This window comes from Neomonachus schauinslandi, chromosome 6, assembly GCF_002201575.2.
Source record: "Neomonachus schauinslandi chromosome 6, ASM220157v2, whole genome shotgun sequence".
Lineage (NCBI taxonomy): Eukaryota > Metazoa > Chordata > Mammalia > Carnivora > Phocidae > Neomonachus > Neomonachus schauinslandi.
Window position 1 is genome coordinate 135,190,904 of NC_058408.1, and position 16,940 is coordinate 135,207,843.

Sequence of the window (16,940 nt, forward strand, 5' to 3'; positions counted from 1 at the left end):
ATGGTTGCAGGACATGCTAATAAACATTTATGGGTCACTTCAAAAGAGCTTGATCCTCGTACCAGCACCAGGAGCTAGGTACTATTATTATCCTCATTTTACAGACAAGTTAAATGCAGCAGAAAGAGGATCAGTAACTTGCCCAAGGTCAGGAATTGGATTTGAGTTGAGATAAAGCTGCTTGACTTCCATGTTTGCATCATGAATGTCGGCATGAACTCCCTGAGGCTTGCATTTTTAAAGTTAGGACCAGGGCACCTGGGTGGTTCATTCTGTTGAGTGTCCAGCTCTTGATCTCAGCTCAGGTCTTGATCTCAGCCTCACATTGGCCTCCATACTGGGCACAGATCCTACTGAAAAAAAAGAAAAAGAAAAAGAAAAGAAAGAAAGAAAGAAAGCAAGCGAGCCAAATATGACTCTGGACAACCAAAGAGAAGAAAGGACCCAAAGGAACATTTTATTGGGCAACTACTATATGCCAGGCCCTGGTACCAGGTGCTTTACAGAATATCTCCATTTAGTCCTCAGAACAACCTGATTGTCCCATTTCTCAGATGAGGAAACTGAGGTTTAGAGAGATTAAGGGAACTTCCTGAAGTCCAGGGGTAGAGTCAGGATTCAAACCAGGTCTAACTCCAAAATCTGTCATCTTTCCACCATTACTAGGCTACTGGGCCTCAGTTCTCCCATCTGTAGAATGAAGTGGGGTAAGATGCACTCTGAGCTCCAGTTCAGCTTTATTGTGTGCTTATTGCATGCCAGGCACTGTGCTGAGAACTTCACATACATTTTATAATATCATCCTTACAACACCCTTTGAGGATGTTGTTTCCACTTTAAAAATGAAGATAGTGGGGCTCAGACATACAGACATTGTGCAAGGTTAGAGAGCTACCACGGGGCACAGCCTGGGTTTTAACTAAGGCTTGTTTGATTCTTAAGCCAAACCCTTACCCATACCCTACACTGCTCCCAGAGGTGTCAGCCCGCCTTCAGAGTGAGGACATTCCTGTGTTCCTACAGATTCGGAAAAAGGCTGGAATAGACGTGGGATGAGTTCCTCAAAGCGTGGGCCCCTCTTCCTTTGGATCTCAAAGAATCACTTCAGTGAAGTTCTGTTAGAGTCAAAAGGTGACATCCTTCCACGGACAGTTGGCCAAGGCTGAGTCCAGCCCTGGCACCTCAAGGGCTTGGCCATTTCCCCTGATCTTGTTGTCAAGGCGACCCTAGATCGCTCTGTGGTTCTGTAGCTCTTCTCCCTCTTGCTTCCTTGTCTCCCCACCTTCTCAAGAGAACGCTTGAGAAACAGCTCCAAGTGGCCTACTTGCCAGTGATTGAAGGAGATGCAGGACCTTCAAGGCCCCAAACAGAAAGAACTATCTTCTCTAAACACCTTGAGGCAGAAGCTCATTCACAGCTGTTCTCCAGAGCCTTCCAAGGTGCCTGGAACAAGGAGGTAGTTGGTAAATGTTGAATGAACTGACTAATTATGGAGAGAGGGGTCCTAAAACAGTTGACTTTGGAAAAGTAGGGTAAAGCAATACCGGAATAAAAGTACATGTGTGTGTAAGTGTGTGTGCCCCAGAAAAGAGGCTCAACCGCCCCTTTGATGGGTCAGCCTGTGTGTCTCCACTTCTCTCCACATCTTGTGAGCTGGAGTTGTCAATGTGGACGGTTCCTGCCCACTCCAGGCTTCTGGCCTGAAGAGTCTCTTTCTGTCTCTCTCTCTCAGTGGTAGGGAAATACACATAATACAAATGTTACCATCTTAAGCATTTTTAAACGTACAGTTCGGTAGTGTTAACTATACTCAATAAATGGTCACTGGGTAATTGTGCTTGCTCTGTTTTATTGTTTCCTACATGTTTCAGTCTCTTGGTTTAAGAGCAATTTTGGCTTTAAGATGCACCCACAATTATAAGTACTTCTTGACTGCCCTCTAGTGGGAAGCATGAAAAAGTGAAACCCCAAACAGCTCATCTTTCCTGCAGGAATGAGTGGTCCCTTTCTGTGTTTTGTTTTGTTTTGTTTTGTTTTAAGCCCACAGCACCTAGTATTCCTAGGCGGAATCCAATCTAAGTACTACTCAGGCCTGACCCTGCTTAGCTTCCCAGATCAGACAAGATTGGGTGCATTCAGGATGATATGGCCATAGACTGAGTGGTCCTTTTTTTCCTAACTCATTGGACTTTACACCATCCAAAACTGTGTTGGATTCAAGTTGGCAGTTTATCCTAACCTTACAGATGAAGGTGACATGTACAGAGCTTCTCACACTATGGTGAAGAACCAGTATTTAAAAAAAATTATCTGTTGCAAATCAATCCATTTATAAAATTCAAAAAAAATGAGTTACTAGATAAATTATATTACAAAATTTTTAAAAACCTAATATAATAATATAATCAAAACATAACACAGGAAAAAGTAAAATAAATGCAAAATCTCTACATGTTGTTCATTCAATGTGCATATTATAGATGATTAATATAGAGAATTGCTATTGTGCTAATGACATTTTGTCCTTCTGCATTCACAATTAAACAGAAAATTATAAGTGAAATATAGTGATTCCCTACTTCAAATAAACAGTATATCAAGATTATGGGTTTTTAATGGACAAATGCACATTTTTATGGCTTGTTAGCCTATTTAGTCCCTGCAGAATGGAATATAATGCTACTCACAACGTACAATGGTCATCAAAACTGCTTTTATGTTTTGTCTTAATAAGAGCTTTAGTGGAGAAATCAGTCTCATAGAGGTTTGTTGATGGAAATGGAAGAAGACATTTTTTTAGAGATTATTTATTTATCTTGGAGAGAGAGAGCGTGAGCACACCGGGGGGAGGGGAAGAGAGAGGAAGAGAGAGAATCTCAAGCAGACTTCCTGCTGAGCACAGAGTCCAAGTTGGAGCTCTATCTCACGACACTGAGATCATGACCTGAGCTGAAATCAAGAATCGGACGCTCATCCAACTGAGCCACCCAGGCATGCCTGGAAGAAGAAATTTTAAAGCAATTTCACGAAGCTCAGGATTTTCATATTTTACTTTTATCCAAGATGAAGCAAATGATTCTGATTTTCAAAATACATCTCACCTCTCCATCCTTTGCCAGTTCCACCAATTTATCCTGTAAAGTGATACAGCTGACCCTTGAACAACATGGGGGTTGGGGAACCCCATGATGTTGAAAATCCATGTGTGACTTTTGACTTTCCCCAAAACTTAACTATTTATAGCCTACCGTCAACCAGAAGACTTACTGGTAACATAAGCAATTAACTTACATTTTGTATGTTATATGTATTATATACTGTGTTATTATAATAAAGTAAGCTACAGAAAGGAAAATGTCATTAAGAAAATCCTAAGGAAGGGCGCCTGGGTGGCTCAGTGGTTAAGCATCTGCCTTCGGCTCAGGTCATGATCCCAGGGTCCTGGGATTGAGCCCCACATCGGGCTCCCTGCTCAGCGGGAGGCCTGCTTCTCCCTCTCCCACTCCCCCTGCTTGTGTTCCCTCTCTCGCTGTGTCTCTTTCTGTCAAATAAATAAATAAAATCTCTAAAAAAAAAAAAAGAAAAAGAAAATCCTAAGGAAGAGAAAAGACATTGACAGTACTGTATTTACTGAAAAAACTCTGCATAGAAGTGGACCTGCACAGTTCAAACCTGTATTGTTCAACAATTGTACAGTTAAATCAAATTATCTTTTTTTAATTCTAATTAGTTGACATACAGTTCAATATTGGTTCAGTAGTAGAGTTCAGTGGTTCATCATTTGCATACAACACACAGTGCTCATCATAACAAATGCCCTCCTTAACACCTATCACCCATCTATCTCATCCCCCATTCACCTCCCTCCATCAACCCTCAATTTGTTCTCTATAGTTAAGAGTCCCTCTTGGGGCCCCTGGGTGGCTCAGTCAACTAAGTGTCTGATTCTTGATTTCAGCTGAGGTCATGATCTCATCAGGGTTATGAGATAGAGCCCTGAGTTGGGCTCCACGCTCAGTGGACAATTCTCTTTCCCTCTCCCTCTACCCTCTGCCTTTCCCACCTAAAATAAATAAGTAAATCTTAAAAAAGAGAGAGAGTGAGTCTCTCATGATTTGTTTCCCTCTCTCTCCTTTTTTCCCACCTCCCAAATGTTCATCTGTTTTGTTTCTTAAATTCCACATATGAGTGAAATCATATCGTATCTGTCTTTCTCTGATGGACTTATTTTGCTTAGCATAATACACTCTAGCTCTATCTGCGTCATTGTAAATGGCAAGGTTTCATTGTTTTTGACGACTGAGTAGTATTCCATTGTATATATACATTTACCACATCTTCTTTATGCAGTCATCAGTTGATGGGCATTTGGGCTCCTTCCATAGTCTGGCTATTGTTGATAGTGCTGAAAATTATTTTTCAATGAAGGCAATGGTTTCAGGATCTGTGAATTTCCCATGCACAGATCTTCTTTTGATGGAAATAAAATTTAAACAATTTTGTCAAATCTGTAAGTCATTTGGCTGTATCATTTTATAGATGTGCAATAACAAGATCATCACCTACTTTTTTGGTAATTGCTGTTAAATGATGGAGCATGGTATAACAGTGTGGAAACTCTTTTCTTCCAAGCTGCTTTTACTCTTACTCTCTGATCTTATCTGCCATTGAAAATCATATTGTAGTCTTTCCTTGCTTAGAAATAGTAACATCATCAAAAATGCCAAAAATATCACACAAATAAACAAGTCTGTTGTTCAAACCACATTTTCAAAAGGTTGGACCCTTATAAGGGTGGGTGGTTTTTACTTTCTAGAAACACCAAAAGTTTGTTTCACATTCAAACATTCCCAATAGAACTTTCCCCTTCAGGAAGCACCCTATCTTAGTATGCAACAATGGTTGTTGATGATCAGCTTCCATGTTATCACATAAAAAAGAGAATAATCTCAAATTTAATACATTAGCTTTTGCATAATTCATAATTTTTTGATATGAACTAGACCCTGTTTAATTTAACTGAAATGTTTTCATTGTAAATTTTTTTTTAAAGATTTTATTTATTTATTTGAGAGAGAGAGAGAAACAGCATGAGAGGGGAGAGGGTCAGAGGGAGAAGCAGGCTCCCCGCTGAGCTGGGATCCCGATGAGAGGCTCTATCCAGGGACTCCGGGAGCATGACCCGAGCGGAAGGCAGTCGCCTAACCAACTGAGCTACCCAGGCACCCCTCACTGTAAAATTTTCTTGATGAACAAAGCAGTGTGTTGATTTACATTCTCATGCAAGCTATTTAATTTGGGTAATAATTTCAGGATGTTTTTCTGTCAAAGGAGCTGCACCATTAGAGCGTATTCCTACGCCAAACTTAAACTCAAACCACATTCATTAACAACATAGTTCTTCATAGTTTTATATGGTTCACTGTTAGTTGTGTTTGTCATCAATGAAGCTGAAAAAAATTCTCCCTTGGGGTGCCTGGGTGGCTCACTCCCCCTGCTTGTGTTCCCTCTCTCGCTGTGTCTCTCTCCGTCAGGTAAATAAATAAAAAATCTTAAAAAAAAAAAAATTCTCCCTCATATCTCCACCATGTTCAAATTGCCTATACACTCAAGTAGTTGTCACGTTAGCAGTATGTGAACATTCAACAACTTGCAATGAAAAATACTTTACTAGCTGTATTTCTTTTGTGACTTAATCTGCCATGTTATTAGCTGGTTGATAAATTTATCTAGCTATGAAAAATAATACTTGACTTACCTTCTTTGGCACAGATTCAGCCATAATTTCCAAGATCTTTAAGACAGTCCTCACTAATGTCTATTTTTTTCAATTTTAGCATCTCAAAATGCTACTTTGTAAGACACAAATTTCCAATGTTTATATGTGAAATATGGAACCTCTGCTTCTATCAGTTTTTTAAATTCAATGGTCTTTCTTCCCAAGTGTTCTTTTTTTTTTTTTAAAGACTTAATTTATTTATTTGACAGAGAGAGAGACACAGTGAGAGAGGGAACACAAGCAGGAGGAGTGGGAGAGGGGGAAGCAGGCTTCCCGCTGAGCAGGGAGCCCGATGTGGGGCTCGATCCCAGGACCCTGGGACCATGACCTGAGCCGAAGGCAGACGCTCAACAACTGAGCCACCCAGGCGCCCCTCTTCCCAAGTGTTCTTAAAAAAAAAAGACAGAGCGAGAAAGAGAAGTGAGTCTCTCATGATTTGTTTCCCTCTCTCTTAAGGTTTTGAATGTATTTCTTTTGTTTTCTGTGTAAATGCTACCTAAGTTCGATGACTTTATTTACTAGCTTTATCAGCTAATACAACTCTGCAAATAACACACTAGAGTTTCAGCACTTCAGTAGCAATTATGGCTACAAAACTGAGCTCAATATGTGAGGAACCATACTTCCAAGTAAAACTGGTACAAATTCTTTTGGTTTTAATTTCTTCAGAACCACTTTCATTAGTCATTGTTGTTGTACTATTGTTGCTGCTTGCATGGTAGGAAAAGTATGTTTTTTCTTGATTAAAAGCAGTTGAGTGAAGTTTGACACCTGTAAATTATAGTTAAATATTACTATGAAAATTTGCTTCCCTAATTTAGATAATATTTTTATTAAAGATTTTATTTATTTGTCAGAGAGAGAGAGGGAACACAAGCAGGGGGAGCGGCCGGCAGAGGGAGAAACAGGCTCCCTGCTGAGCGAGGAGCCTGATGTGGGACTTGATCCCAGGACCCTGAGATCATGACCTGAGCTTAAGGCAGACGCTTAACTGACTGAGCCACCCAGGCGTCCCTTAGCTAATATTTTTAAATGATAAATTTTAAATATAGTTTTTACAAAAAGAAGTTATCTTTAATAGGTAAAAATAACAATCTAAAGAAATACTTTTATTTTCTCAGATTTTTACATGTGTTGTTTACCGTTGACCAACTAACCTTGAAATATCACACATGGTAACATGGTCCTACTACATACACAGCTCTCAAAACACATGACTCATGGACAGTACTTGGTCTATCCCTTGTTCAACAAGATAAGTTCCCTGATCATGCACTTGGATATTAAATGACTATGAACTTTTCTAAAAGCCTACTCTTAATTCTGTACTGCTTTCCTTGTGAAATGGTAACGAGCAGTTCATAGGCTTCAAGGATTCGGAGTGCACTTGAAGTAGTACTGACCTGAAGACCTGCATGGCTTGCCCAAGGTTCCCAAGGTTGTTGAGGACTAAATATTATCCATGAATTGTTTAGCACAGTCTGGTATAGAGTAGATGCCACAACTATTATTTTCAACTCACTGGTGTAAGGGAGACGAGATCTCACCCACCAGCTTCCCAGCCTTCAATATCTTCCCCAGGGTAAAGTCATGTGGGGAGGGGTCAGTTACTTGGCACCATTCAATGAGCAGAGACACCTACCAAACTTCTCTTCTCTCAGTCTTTCCTGTTTGAGAAGGAGCTTCCATTTGCAATTTTTATCTATAGGTCTCCATATTGCACAACTATGGGAATGGTGCCCCCAGGAGCTGTGCAGTGCAGTCTACACAGTTGTACTTGGTGGCATTGTCTAGACCAACTAGGATGAAACCTGGGCACAGGGACACAGTCCTCTTCCATATAATAGATTCACCAGCTTTCCTCCCACAGAAGTCATTATTAAGACTATAAAACCAGCTTAGATAATATAATCAGGACTCCAATGACCACCCCTTTCTCCTTTTAACAAATCAATTGAGAAGGTAACATATTTCAGACATGATCTGCAGACAGCAAAGATTTCATTTCATGACTTCCGACTCTTTCGCCCAGTACACCCTGTAGCTAATGTTCACCTAGACATCTGGTCTAGGGCTGATGAGACTGTCTAGTTTCCTTCTCTGGGATGCACAAATGCTGGGACAAAGGCAAATCCAGGACCCTGGACAACAAAAGGCAAGGTAGCTAGGTAAAAATTCGAAGAGCGTATCTTCCTTTCTTCTTTGCAGAACCATGATCGTCACATTTTGTGACGAATGCACAAATGAATGAAAAACAATCAACAAGTGTGTGTATGTCATTATATAATCCCAAGAGACTGTATTATACACCTTAGAGTGGCCAATAGCCCAGCCTTTAAGGTGTGTGAAATCCAGATGGTAAGATAAGACAAAAGCACGTGGAAACATTCAAAGCCAATAGAAGACTAAAGAGTAACAACACAAAGGCCACACACATGCTCTCAGTGCAGGGGACTAGAGATTCCATACATGTCGACAGACTCTCTCCTCAAGGGTGTGCCACTACAGCTGTCTGGTTTTCTGCCTTCAGTCTTTCTCTGAGGCTGGGGAAGGCTGCACAGCTAACTACAGGTGCAGTTCCCAAGCATGGGTGAGGTACGCATCCAAGGGTACTTTTCAAGCAGTGGGAGATGGGAATTGGCAGACGAATGCCTCAGTCTCTCTGTCCTTTGGTGTGACAGTCCTGAGGCATGTGGTACATGTTTCCTCAGGAGTCTCCCAGTGGGATTGATCATCTGTGCCCACGTGAGCAAAAATTTCACCATTGCACACGTTCTCGACTTTTCTCCCTTCCTGTTCTGTCACTTCCCACTCTATCACTTCTGCTCCCTGGGATCACTCCCTGCCCCCAAATCCTACTCTCAGGCTCTGCTAGTGCAGGGAAACTAAAAGAAGGTCCATGAGTAGCTGCCAAGGAAGCTAATCCTTTCTTCTCTATATTTGAGCCTAGGAGATCCCCTTCAATTAGGAGGACTCTTTTTAAACATTGAAAAGTTTCATGGAGCCTCTGTTCACCTTCTCATAGTTGTCTCCGGTAGTTATTTTTTATTCATTCAACAGGCACTATTCCAAACCCTGATAAAGTACAGAATGACCAAACTCTATGACATCTATAATCCTTTTAAAGAAATGTATTTACTTATTAAAATAGCATCTATTGAAAACAATGATGTTTATACAGAAAGAAATAAAGATGATTTTTAAAAAACCATTTTTATTTATTTTTAAGTAGTCTCTACTCCAATGTGGGGTTCAAACTCATGACCCCAAGATTAAGAGTCGCATGCTCTACCCACTGAGCCAGCCAGGAGCCGTGATGATTTTTTTTTTTTAAAGATTTTATTTATTTATTTGAGATAGAAAGAATGAGAGATAGAGAGCATGAGAGGGAGGAGGATCTCAGAGGGAGAAGCAGACTCCCCGCTGAGCAGGGAGCCCGACGCGGGACTCGATCCTGGCACTCCAGGATCATGACCTGAGCTGAAGGCAGTCGCTTAACCAACTGAGCCACTCAGGCGCCCCTGATGATTTTTTAATGTATGAGAAAGTGCTAAACCTCACTCACAGAAATAGAACTGCAAATTGAAAGATGTTTAAATACCATTTTTCATATTTCAGATTGGCAAAGATGAAAAAGTTTGTTAACACTGCGTTGGAGATTTGAGGAATCATTAACAAAGTATCATTAATCACCTATTACAAGTCTATGCTGGGCACTGAGTAACCAACAGTTGACAAAGTAAACAAAAATTCCTTCTTTCCAGGAGCATACATTCCAATGTGAGAGTGAGGTATGCAATAAATGAAAATGAAAAAGAGGAGAGACAGAGAAAGAGAGAGAGAATGTCAGATAGAGAGTGCTGTAAGAAAAATGAAGCAGTATCAAGGATGGTGAGTAACCAAGGGGTAGGTTACTTTAGATAAGGTAGTCAAAGGAGACCTTCCTGAAAAGTTAAAATTGAGCAGAGGCCTAAATGAGGTGAGGGGTGAGTACTGGAGATTTCGGGAGAAGTGTTTTCCAGGCAGTGTAAAGTAGTCAGCTGACTCCTTTCATAGATATCAGTTATCAAAATTGGACTAAAATTTAGGCAATGATTTCTTAGATATGACACCAAAACCACAAGCAACCAAATAAAAAAACAGATTAATCAGATGACATTAAAATGTAAAAGTTATGTACTTCAAGGGAGATTATTAAGAAAGGGAAAAGACAGGGGCCTGGGTGGCTCAGATGGTTAAGCGTCTGCCTTCGGCTCAGGTCATGATCTCAGGGTCCTGGGATCGAGTCCCGCATCGGGCTCCCTGCTCCTTGGGAGCCTGCTTCTCCCTCTGCCTTTCTCTCTCACTCTGTCTCTCATGAATTAAAAAAAAAAAAAAAAAAAAAAAAAAAATCTTAAAAAAAAAGAAAGGGAAAAGACAACCCAAAGAAATAGAAAATACTTGCAAATCTTGTATCTGACCTAAAGATCTAGTGTCCAGAATGTATGAAGAACTGTTACAATGCAGCAAAAAGACAAACTTAAAAATGGACAAGGTATTTTCTCCAAGTAAAATACATAAATTAACATGAAAGACATGAGCAGATGCTCAACATCATTAGTCATTAGGGAAATAAAAATCAAAATTACAATGAGATACCACTTCACATCCACTAGGGCTGTTAAAATAAAAAAGACAACAATAACAAGTTTTGCCAAGAACTGGAACCTTCACACATTGCTGGTGTGAATATAAAATGAATATAAAATGGCACAGCCTGGGGCACCTGGGGGGCTCAGTCAGTTAAGCGGCTGCCTTTGGCTCAGGTCACGGTCTCAGGGTCCTGGGATGGAGCCCTGCATTGGGCTCTCTGCTCAGCAGGGGAACCTGCTTCTCCCTCTCCCTCTGCTGCTCCCCCCTGCTTGTGTCAAATATAAATAAATTAAATAAATAAATAAATAAATAAAACAAATAAATAAAATGGCACAGCCCCTTTGGATATCAGTTGGGCACTTCTTCAAAAAGTTAAATGGAGAGTTCCCATATGACTCAGCTCTTCCACACCTGGGGACATACTCAGAAGAATGGAAACCTATATCCACACAAAAACTTGAGCATGAATGTTCATAGCCATTTTATTCCTAATAGAAAGTGGAAGCAACCCATGTGTCCATCAGCTGATGAATGGACAAACAGAACGTGATCTATTCCTACAATGGGATATTATTCGACCGTAAGACGGAATGTAGCCTCTGTACTATTACTATATGCTACAGGCTCCAACATGAATGAACCTTGAGAACATTATGCTAAGTGAAAGAAACCGGGCACAAAAGGCCACACATTGTATAGTATCATTTTTATGGAATATGAAGGCTGTGGGGATTTGGTGCAAGTATAGAGGTAATTATGGAGGTTAACCCAAGGTTTATTCAGGCAATTATTTTTCCAATGACTAAGTTTTTCATTATAGCTCCAATTTCCCCAATGTGATTGATTCTATGGAGGGACAGTGACTGTACATTCTGTAAGGTGTTGAGAATTTGGTCCTTAACTTGTTGGGAATATTTAAGGTACCCAAGAAAGTTTATCTCTAAGTTTTATTTTATTCTCAAGGTCTTTATTCGGAAAAATGACTCCAAACTTGGAACTACAGGGGGAAAAAAAAAAAAGATTGCATGACCTTTTAATGTTACTAACAACTTAGTATTCACAATTGATTAGGGCCCAAATAGTGTACAATTTTGTAAAAACTGGAAGAAAACTGATAACCTGTGATGAATCTCTTTTGACTAGTAGACTAGATTATCTTAAAGGTTATAGTTTATCACCCTGTATTTACCAGTTTTGTGTCTAATTTAGGAATAATATTTTAGCATTCTTTTTTTCTCCCAATGACTATCTAAATTTCAGTTTTTGATCTTTTAAACCAGCTTCGTCATCTTATTGAGCTTCTCATTAATTAAATAGAATGTTAACACATGCTTACATGAGAATTTGAGTTTTTAAAAATAAAAATATGAAGATTACTGTGGCATAAAGATAACACAAATAGGGAATCGAAGTGAAGGTTATTGGTGGTTTTCAGGCAGTTGTTTTTTGAATGGGTTTGAATGGGTTTTTCCAATAATGACAATTTCCCCAACATCATCCAGTAGAGGGATGAGAATGAGGGATGAGAATCTTTACTTCCTGTGAGGTATTGATGAAGAATAACTGGAAGAAAGGCAGGCGGGGACGAGGAGGCCTCCCCACTAAGAGGAAACCACTCTTTAAAGGATTTTACACCCACCCTGGAAGGAGCCCTCCACCCTTTTGCATGTGATAGATAGATGACAAAACTCTGATTGGATGACAGGTACAGGGAGGGTTAATCAGGTTAAAACAGCCCTCCAACAAAGCCCATAAAAACCCCTAGACTTAGAAACCCCGATGGGTTGGATGGCAACCCTCTCGGGTCCTCTCTCTCCTCCTTTGTGCTATCACTTTGATATTGTTCAATAAACCTGCCCACCACTCTGTCTGGTCTACCTCTTTCATTCTTCGAAGTGGCGTGACGCGGGCACCAACAGAGAAAAAAATCCTGCCAACAGTATCAAGTGTTTAGTCTTGGCTTTTGGGGCATGGTACCTGAAAAGGCTTCCTCCCAAGTTTTTTCCCTAAAGAAGTTTTGCAATGTCTCCTATATATCCAGGAGGGAAGCAATAAAATATTTTGTCTTTCTTTTGAATCTCATCTTCCCACAAATGCTATAGTTCTATCTTGCTTGGATGAGAGTTTTCTAGGTTTTCTTAGGTGATTTGGGACTTGAACAAGGAGTCACCAAGAGAAAATTATAATTTGGGATCATCTCTGCTGTGCTAGTTCTATCTCTTAGGGACCCTAAGAACTGAAAATGAACTGAGCGATAATGAGATATTTCCTTCCTGATCATTGGACTGGAAGGTACCCATAGAAAATCTGTGTAGCCTAAGAATAGATAGGGCACACTTTAAAAAAGAATCTTTTTTAAGAGGTTGGGAGAAGTAACTTAGAGATAGGTAAATTCAGTCTGTGATCCCTTTCCGGGATGATAAAAGATTGTGAACTGACAATAGCTTAGAGATAGAGCTTTATTTTGGAATGTCTTAACAATGGAGGAGTATGAGGAGGAGAATGAGAAACTATGACATCCAGGGTCTTATATCATGTGTGTACTTAGCCCTTGCCCTACACTTCACCTTCAGGGTCCTTGGAGTCTTTATTGCTCCAGATACTGTAAACCAGGTTGAGTATTTGTGAGAAAAGGTCTACAGCCTCAGAACTTTTTGAAATACGGTCCTAAGTCTGAGCAAAGCATAATTGGGTCCTCTCCTCAGGTGTCATTAAGCTGAAATCAAGATGTCAGCCAGACTGCAATTTCATATAAGCCCCAGGGGCATCCATCTCCACAATTTGAGTAAATATAATTATTTTATAGATTCTATTTTTAATTCTAAAAATTAAGTGATTTTTACCATCCTCATTTTATAGAGTAGGAACTGGAGGTTTCAAACTTTATTAACATGCCTACAATCCCACAGAAATGGACAGTGTAGGGACACTAATCCTGGAGAAATGTTTAAGAGGTTTTTTTTTTTTTTTTAACCCCAAGAGCTGTAAAGGATTGGATTCTGCCAGCACCAAGGAGTGCTGACAAGGATGAAGTTAGCAGGCTATTAAAAATAGTTCCATCTAGAAATAATTGTGGCTGGAACAGCCCACAGCTGCGGGAGGGGCAGCAAGGACCGCCAATCTGAATGGCAGGTAATTTCACAGCGGCCCAGAGATCCAATTTCTAACTAACTAAAGTTTTTCCCTTAAGACTGATGAGATTAGGGCGCCTGGGTGGCTCAGTTGGTTGAGCGACTGCCTTCGGCTCAGGTCATGATCCTGGAGTCCCAGGATCGAGTCCCGCATCGGACTCCCTGCTCGGCAGGGAATCTGCTTCTCCCTCTGACCCTCCCCCCTCTCATGTGCTCTCTCTCAAATAAATAAAATCATAAAAAAAAAAAAAAAAGACTGATGAGATTAGATACATCTAGGGTGCTGCTAGCACCTATTATCTTTGAGGCTGTTAAAAAAATAGAAGAGCTTTTATTCTTACCTAATTTCTTTTTGTTGCAATTGTCCATGTCTGACTAGATTTACAACAAATAGAAAAGTAGTAAGAGCTCCCAGGGTATTAATTATCACGTTATTAAAACAAATTTTCGAGCGTCAAGCCCCTTCCGGGCTGTGCTGTGAGTGTGCGGTCCCGAGCCAGTGGGGGCCATTCTAAGTTTACACAACTTCCCAGAGCGAGGGAGAATAAAGCAACAAGGATTCTGCACGCCGAACACCACACGTCCACAGTGCTCCACAAGTTCCCGCACAGGCGCCCGCGGCGCGGGGTGAGCATTTTTAAACAGCCAGAGATCACGTGGTCACCGGCAAGCTCCGCTACTGGCCCTCGGGCTCTCACACTTGGCTTTGGCGCCGAACCTTTCCCCCCTTGTGGACGCAACCATTAGCTCCGCTCTCGGAGGGAATACGAGCCAACCTCACGATCAAGGCTTTTCCGAAAGAAGCTTCCAGCGAATTCTCAGGAGAAGTTCAGCTACAAATAAAGCAATCAAATGAAACCCACTTAGGGACGCCGTAGAAGGCTCCTTTGGTCAAAAGGAAAGAACAGACCTGACCCTGACTCCCCCTACGCTCTGTAGGGGCCGCGAGGATGGTTCCGTCTAAGGCGCGGACTCCGCCTCCACGGGCGCCGCCATTTTGTTTGGCTGGACGGGAGCGAGCGACGCTTTGGGGGAGGGGTCTTGTAGGCGCCTCACTGGACCCCACGGCCGCGCTGTCGCTTCTCGGGGGGAGTCCTCCCCGGCGAGGGGCGCGGAACCATGTACATAAAACAGGTGAGGCCTGTGCGTCCCGCCCACCCCCTCACGGGCCTCTGAGGAACACTCCTTGAGGCTAGGGTGTCGCGATGCGACCCGGGGCCTCCCGCCTCCCGGCAGGGTGGACCCAGAGCTGGACGCGGGCGGCGGGGGAGGGGAGAGGCCCCGCCCCGCGAGCGCGGGGGGCAGCGGAGAATTGGGGCGCCTGCCTGCAGCGCGGGGCTCCTTGCAGGGCGTTCGTCTGACGGAGCAGTCTCTCCGAGAGGTTTGGAGGGCGCGGGCCTTCCCGGGTGGGCCGGGTGCGGGCTGAGGGCCCCGAGCTGGCTGGGGGCCGCGCCGGGGGCGGCAGCGGCGGGGCGGGAAGCTGTGTTGTCCTGCGCGGATGGCCCCGCGCGGGCCATTTGCGTGGGGTATATGGAGAGGTGGTCTCCCCGGCCCGGAGGCGCCTCTGGGGGGCTCAGGTTGGGGTGTCAGCTTAGCCCGGGGTCTTTGTCCCCGAATTACGGGAGACGTGAAAGGGACCCTCCTCCTTGCAGAATACGTAGCGCCACCTCGTTCACTTGTTTACTCCTGTCAAAATGGTCTTCCCGCGCAAGAGTCCACCGCGAAGATGAGCCCATTCACGCTCTTGGAGAGAAGTTTCTTTGTTGGGTGTGTTGGACTTGAAGCACCTTTTTCTTGGAACGGCTGCTTATTTTGGCTGGCGGGTGTGTCCGAAAGAAGCGCCCACCGCTCCTGGAGTAAGGGAAGCTGAGGCCAGCCTGCCTGCTTGACACATTTTTATCAAAGCAATGTAATGTTTAGCATTCCAAAGAATCTTATACACAATGTACTTGATTTTGAGAGTTCCTTAACAGGTTACTAATTATAATTCCTAAAAAAAAATGCCAGTGGTTACTAATAAACGGACTGTTAAGATTTTTAATCACCACTTTTCAGAATGAGTTTCTCTTACAAGAAATAGAAAGTTCTCTATCTTGCATTACATGAGAAGCCAGAAAGAGAAGAGCAAGGAAAAACGTTAGTTTAGGAGTTACTTCTTTTAGTATGTATTCTCTGAAAAGTATCTTTTTTATTTATTAGGTTATTATCCAGGGTTTTCGGAGTTACAGAGATCAAACAATTGTAGATCCCTTCAGCTCAAAACATAATGTTATCGGTAAGTGTTGATGGTTTACAAAATCAGATTGATATGTATAGACCATTTAAATTCTGTCTAGGCTTAAGGAAAGAGGAATTGGGTTTGAATATTACATGAATTTATACATATTTTTTCTATATGAAATAGCATGTCTTTTATCTACACTGATGAATTGCTTATTTTATACATTTAAAATATTTGCATAAGACGATCATTAGTTACTCATTTTTATTTAGGTAGCCTTGTATGTGTGAAAGTGTGTCTATGATTATAGCGAATGACACTAAATTTAACATTTGAGCTATTCTGTTCTTGATATGTCATTTCCTAATTAAAATGCCCACTGTTGCCTTATTTCAAAGATGACCATTATTTATTCACAAATTAGATTGTTCCCAGATTTTTTTTTCTGTCATACTGTTTAAAGTTACACCATGCAGCTTGTTGGGAAGAGCATAAACTTTGGAGCATAACAGAATGAGTTTCAAATCCCAGTTCTGAAACATACTCTTTCAAACTTGACGCCGGGAGGGGCTTTAGTTTTCTCATTTGTAAAGTGGACCTAATGATACCCATCTTACAGGGCTGTTGGGAAAATTAAATGAGAAAGTATGTGTGAGGATAAAGAGCTACAATGATTACTGTTCTGAAATACAGTATTTAGGGGCACCTGGGTGGCTCAGTCGTTAGGTATCTGCCTTCAGCTCAGGTCGTGATCCCAGGGTCCTGGGATTGAGCCTCGCGTCGGGCTCCCTGCTCGGCGGGAAGCCTGCTTCTCCCTCTCCCACTCCCCCTGCTTGTGTTCCTGCTCTTGCTGTGTCTCTCTGTCAAATAAATAAAATCTTTAAAAAAAAAAAAAAAGAAATGAAATACAGTATTTAGTCTAAAGACTCTTCGGATGAGAGTGTCCATTTTTTGCTGATACAGCCAGCAAAAGTGTTTTTTGACATCCTGCTGAATTTTTAAAGGCTAGATGAAACTCTTATAAACAGACTTCTATACGTTATCCCCCTTATGTGGTTTATTGGTATATTAGACTGCTAGGTCTACCATTAAATATAGACTGGGTGGCTTAAACAACAGTAATTTATTTTCTGTTTTGGAAATTCAAGTCCATGATGAGGGTGCCAGCATAGTCACA

General features: G+C 41.7%; 1 protein-coding gene and 1 pseudogene across 2 annotated transcripts in view; one reads left to right on the forward strand and one right to left on the reverse strand.

Annotated features, from left to right (window-relative positions):
• Positions 1–2,038: 2,038 nt before the first annotated feature.
• Positions 2,039–2,157, reverse strand: LOC123325217 (annotated as a pseudogene).
• A 12,381-nt stretch (positions 2,158–14,538) lies between these two features.
• SMC3 (structural maintenance of chromosomes 3) overlaps positions 14,539–16,940 on the forward strand; it is a 38,355-nt gene continuing 35,953 nt past the window's right edge. For both annotated transcript variants that reach the window (XM_021700149.1, XM_021700150.1), the window contains exons 1-2: positions 14,539–14,676; positions 15,742–15,817. In XM_021700149.1, the coding sequence (XP_021555824.1) occupies positions 14,662–14,676; positions 15,742–15,817 (91 nt within the window). In that variant the 5' untranslated portion in view covers positions 14,539–14,661. The remainder of the gene's footprint in view (positions 14,677–15,741; positions 15,818–16,940) is intronic.